We start from the raw sequence: 5113 nt of genomic DNA, 5'->3' as shown, positions 1-5113 counted from the left end.
GGTTTGGTCCGCCGGGTGATGCTCAGAGGGGGCGCCGGGGTGGGGGTGGGTGTGTCTACCCCGCGGGCAGCTGGCTCTGCCCTCCCCCACCCCGCTTGCTCCCTGTGTTCCCCGGAGGCCCCTGGGTCCCGTGAGCGGACCATGCTGGGGCTCTGTGAGGAGGGCTCGGCCTCAGGCCCCCACTCCCAGCTCAGGATTTTTCTCCCCTTGCTCAGTACAACCATCCTGTGTCCCAGCCTCCTTGCGCGGGGGCCCCTGGCTTGGTGCCAGTGGAAAATCCCTTCCCAAGCGCCCCTGGGAGCCTGGCACCTCCAGCTGCCCTCGTGGCAGCCCAGGCCCCTGCCCTGCACTGGGCGTTAAGTGCGAGGCAGAGTGGATGAGTAACTGGGTCCAGGCTTCATCTTGGCTGTGGCTCTGGGGAATTTCAGGAGGAAGTCAATAGGCCTTCTGTGTGCTCAGTAAGGGCCCCAGAGGTCCCCAGGCCTGGCTTTCCAGTGTGATCTCACTCTCTGAGAAGCCGCCTCCAGCCCTTTGGGGCTCTGGGGTCCTGGTGTCTGGAGAGATGGGGAGCTGGGGCAGGGTGGGAGTCAGCTGTGCCCAGCATGTACAGCTCATAAAGGGCTTGGTCACGCCGGACATCCCTCTGCATACGTCCGAGGTTGATAGCCGCCTTGTACCTTGTACATTGATAATTCTGAGTTGAGTATTTTGGATGAGAAAGCTGAGACTCAGAGACGTAAAGAGACCTATGCAGGGTCAGTGCATGGCTGGTTCCTGGTAGGGCTGGCATTGAACCTTTTATGCATTCATTCAGAAAGCAAATATTTACTGAGTCCCTGCTGTTCATTAGTCTATTTATTACAGTCTGTTTATTTATTGGCTTCCCTGGTGGCTCAGTGGGTAAAGAATCTCCCTGCAAGGCAGGAGGCGCAGGAGACTCAGGTTCAATCTGTGGCTCCCTGGAGGAGGGAATGGCTACCCCCTCCTGTATTCTTGCTTGGAGAGTCCTATGGGCTGAGGAACCTGGCGGGCTACAGTCCACAGCATTGCAAAGAGGGCACGACTGGAATGACTGAGCACGTTTATTTATTACATCTTAACAGTATGCATTATAATTAAGAATTGTAATTTATTGCAGTTTGAAAAAATGACCTTTTTTATGAGGTATAATTCATATAAAGCAAAGGGTCCAATCCTGAGTGCAGCTCCTCAGTACATGCCTCCTCCGCAAAGATAAGCACTGACTTCTGGCTGCGTTGGTTGCCTTTGCCTTTTCTCTAACCGTGTATAAAAACGATCCCTTTGTGGAGCCTGGCATCTTTTGTTCACTGTCATGTCTGTGAGACTTGCCCTTGTTGTTTGGTGTAGCTGGGAGTCACTGCTGTTCATTGCTGCGTAGTAATCCATAGTACGAATGCACCACTGTTGACTCATTCATTCTTCTTGCGGTGGCTATGTGTGCAATTTCCAGTTTTTGGCTGTGATGACTGTTCTCATCTGTCTTTGGGGGGACACAGGCTCTCATTTCTTTGGGGTGTATCCTCAGGAGACAGATAAACTTATTTTGAAATCCTGCAGCCGTTCCTTGACGTGAGAGTAAGAATAGGGTGTATCCTATGGGTCTTTAAACACATTCAACCATGTGAGCTGGACAGAACAAGAAAGAGAAGAATAACCCAACAGTGCGAGTGATTCTTCCAGCCACTTCATGTGAGCAGTGTCCCCCAGGATAAGGCCGAGGAGGAAGAGGGCCTCTGGCCCTCTGGGACTTCGGCTTTGACACGTGGTCTCCTGCCCCTTGGCCCTCGCTGCCCACCCTCAGGCCTCTACAGACTGTCTGCTGCCTTTGCAGGGTGTATGGGGTTGGTCTTCATTCCTCAGGGCCTTGACTCCAGTAGCACCTTTTCAGAGCGGCTGTCCTTGGCCCTCTGTGTTTAAACGTGCAAACTCCTCCTCCTGCCCCACCCTGGGATTCCCTTCCTGATTTACTTTTGTCCTGAGGCTTCTTGTCACCTGGAAAACTGGCGCACAGTAGGGGCTCAGTTAGTACTCCCTGAAGGAATGACTGTGGAAGAAACCCTGGAGGGAGCTGTAAGCCGCAGTGACTGGTGACCTGGGCTGCTAGCTGCTGCGGGTGGGAAGTGGGGGAAGAGGGACGTGGCGTTGTATTTATTGGGGTGCTCAAAAGGACCTTTCTGTTCCTATAATATTTTGATTTTTGAACCCTGTGAATGTCTTCTTCAAAATTAAATGAAAAATGCACCTGTTTTTTTTTTTTAAAAAAAAGGCAGAGAAAGGAATTTCACGGTTCAAACGGCCTAGAGTCAGTGGAAATTCTCCCTTAGTTGTTCTTAGAGGCCTTGTTGGTTCCCAGTTGGTGTTATTGCCAGGGGTCTCTGCTTCTGCCAGCGCAGAGCAGAGTGGCCTTTGCGTGTGTGTTACCTTACACAGATGGATCCATACTGGAATTCCAGGTGGCACCATGATGCCCCCTGCCCTGAGCCCCCACTTAACAGTATGCAATTAAGGATCATTCCAGGGCTCCAGATAACCTGCAGGTTCTTTTCACAGGCTCAGAGTATTTCAGAATATGGGATGTATTTAAATATAACCAGTCCAGCTGTTTAACTATTTCACAAGTCCCCTTCAATGCATGCTTAGCTTTCCTCCGGTCTTCTGCTACTGCAGGTAAAGCTGCCGTATATGGTCTTGGCCGTCCACCCAGTTCTCAACCTTGGTGCAGTGAACATGTTGGGCTGGCCCCCTTTGCCCTCAAGGGGGCTGTTCTGTGTCTGTCTCGTAGAATATTCAGCTGCATCCCTGACCTCTACCTTTCAGACACTAGGAGCGTCCTGATTTGTTACAGCTGAGTTCGTCACAATCGAAAATGCCCCCATACATTGGCAAATGTCCCCCGGGAGGCAAAACTGTCCCTGGTTGGAAATGACTGATCAAAAGGTTCAATTCTAACATACAGACTTGCCGGGCCAGACTGTGCATTTCAAACTTTATAGGTTCTTCTGGGGGAAACAAACACTCTTGTATGGTTTGTGAGGGTTTAAGCGGCATTTTGATCTTCCTTCCCTATAGTATTTTCTTTTATCACATCGTTTTAATTGGTGTCTGGAACTACCTTCACCATTTAAAAAAATCAGTCCTACGGTTGGACATAGCAGGCATGTGTCTTAGACTGATGAATTCTCAGTACGTGATCCTCCGCACGCCGAGTGTGAAGTTCATGTCTGTCTGCTGCTTCACTGGACTGCATGACCTTGGGAAAGTTAATAGTTTTCTCTGAGCCTCTGTTCTTCATCTGTGAACTAGGGATGAGAATCGTTCCTGCCTCATGGAGTTATACTGAGGATTAGACGCGATAAACGTATATGAAGTTCTTAGTGCAGGATTAGGCGTTAGTCCTGCTTGGTGAATGTTGGCAGTATTTTTGTTATTACCATGATTTCTGTGAGCCCATTTCCCTGTGCCCTCCTCGCCTGCACTGGGGGTTTATGTATTTTTTAAGGCTTCATTTTGCTCTCCCTCTGAGCCTGGATTGATGCTGTCCCTGGGCCTCGTGTTCCCCTCGCAGATCCTGTTCTCAAACATTGAAGACATCCTGGAGGTTCATAAGGATTTCCTGGAGGCCTTGGAGTTTTGCTTGCATCCGGAGCCTCAGTCTCAGCACGAACTTGGGAATGTGTTCTTAAAATTCGTGAGTACAGTGCCCCAGCCCCTGTCGGAGCCTGTAGCTTTAGGGAATGGGCTTCTCCCTGGGTCCCCTTGACCGGTTTCACTTGCAGGCCTGTCTGGGTGATGGAGAGGCTGGTGGGCAGGCGGGCCCAACCTCTGTCCCTGCAACAGCGGGCGGAGTGTCGAACCCAGCGGACCAAGGGTCTTACTTGCTGGCTCCCCTCCCTTCGGTGTCACCTGGAGGTGGTCCCCCCTTCCCTCAGAGCTCTTGGCTGAATGACTGCATTCTGGGGTTCCTGTGGCCTCCTGGCTTGGCGGGGCCCCGGGGTGGACTTGGGTCAGACACACCAGTGTTTGAGTCCCCGCTGGGCCACCCAGTGGCCGGTGAGGGTGTCTGACCCCTGGGCGCCCACTGGGACTGCCGGACAGGGAGGCTGCGTCTGGTTGTCATGGCCACTGTCTTCCCAAGTCACTTAGAATTGGGGTGGGGGTGGCTGGAGGAAGACGGTGGGGCTCAGCCCGCAGGAGGCACCTGCTTTTCCACACCTGCTCGTCCTGTGCCGCCCAGGACCCTCCTCGCCAGGAGGAAACCCGCCCTGGACTCGTGGGCAGAGGCCTGGGCCAAACTCCTCTGTTCCCCTAGCCTCAGTTTCCTCCTCTGATTGATGGGTAGGGATAATGATGCCTCCTTGGGTTGATGGAAAGACTCAAAGAGGTAAAACGATCAAACGTGTAGCCTAGGGCAGCGGTTCTCAACCAGGGGATGACTTTGCCCCCAGGGGGATGTTTGGCCACATCTGGGTACACTTCTGGTTGTCCCAGCTCGGGGAGGGGAGCCATGCTACTGGCTTCTAGTACGGGGAGGCCAGCCATGCCACCAATTAGCCCATAACCCACAGGACGGTCCCCACAACAGAGGCTTATCCTGCCTCAAGTGTCAGCAGAAATGAGATGAGAGACTTTGGCCTGGAGCAGGGACTTAGTCCATGTTGGTGCTTACTTCCATTGTCACTGTCGTCACTAACTCCCTTCTCCAGGGTGTCACATCTGGATGGTCCGAGACGAGGAGGGCAGAGCCAGGCTGCTCATGGGCGACGTTAGCCTCTGCAGGTTGTTTTAACCTGTCTGTGCCTCAGTGTCCTCACCTGTAGAATGGGTATAAAACTAGACCTGACCCGTGATGTTGTTGAGGATCAGGTTTGTTAACATAAGGGAGGAGAGGGCTCAGAGCAGCACACTGGGAAGTGCTCACTAAATGCTGGATGTTAGCTGTCCACGTGGCCACCATTCCTCAGTGTTTGAAACTGGATGAACATGAGAGAGAGACGGGGCACAGGTGAGCCGGGCACTCAGGGAGGGTGAGGAGCAGGGCAGGGATGTGATCTGCTCTTGGGGCCGCTGCAAGGGAGAGGCCTGGAAGGGCGGG

At 52.8% G+C, this 5113-nt stretch overlaps 1 protein-coding gene across 1 annotated transcript in view; it reads left to right on the top strand.

The window, feature by feature from the left end:
* The window catches only part of PREX1 (phosphatidylinositol-3,4,5-trisphosphate-dependent Rac exchange factor 1), a 118171-nt gene that overhangs the window by 12270 nt on the left and 100788 nt on the right, over window positions 1-5113 (top strand). The window contains exon 3 of the mRNA XM_010835119.1: window positions 3587-3709. Within this exon, the coding sequence (XP_010833421.1) occupies window positions 3587-3709 (123 nt within the window). The remainder of the gene's footprint in view (window positions 1-3586; window positions 3710-5113) is intronic.

The sequence above is a fragment of the Bison bison genome, unplaced genomic scaffold (genome assembly GCF_000754665.1).
Source record: "Bison bison bison isolate TAMUID 2011002044 unplaced genomic scaffold, Bison_UMD1.0 scf7180017864038, whole genome shotgun sequence".
In the NCBI taxonomy this organism is placed as follows: domain Eukaryota; kingdom Metazoa; phylum Chordata; class Mammalia; order Artiodactyla; family Bovidae; genus Bison; species Bison bison.
Note: the sequence above shows the minus strand (reverse complement) of the source record. Positions and strands in the feature narration are given on the sequence as shown.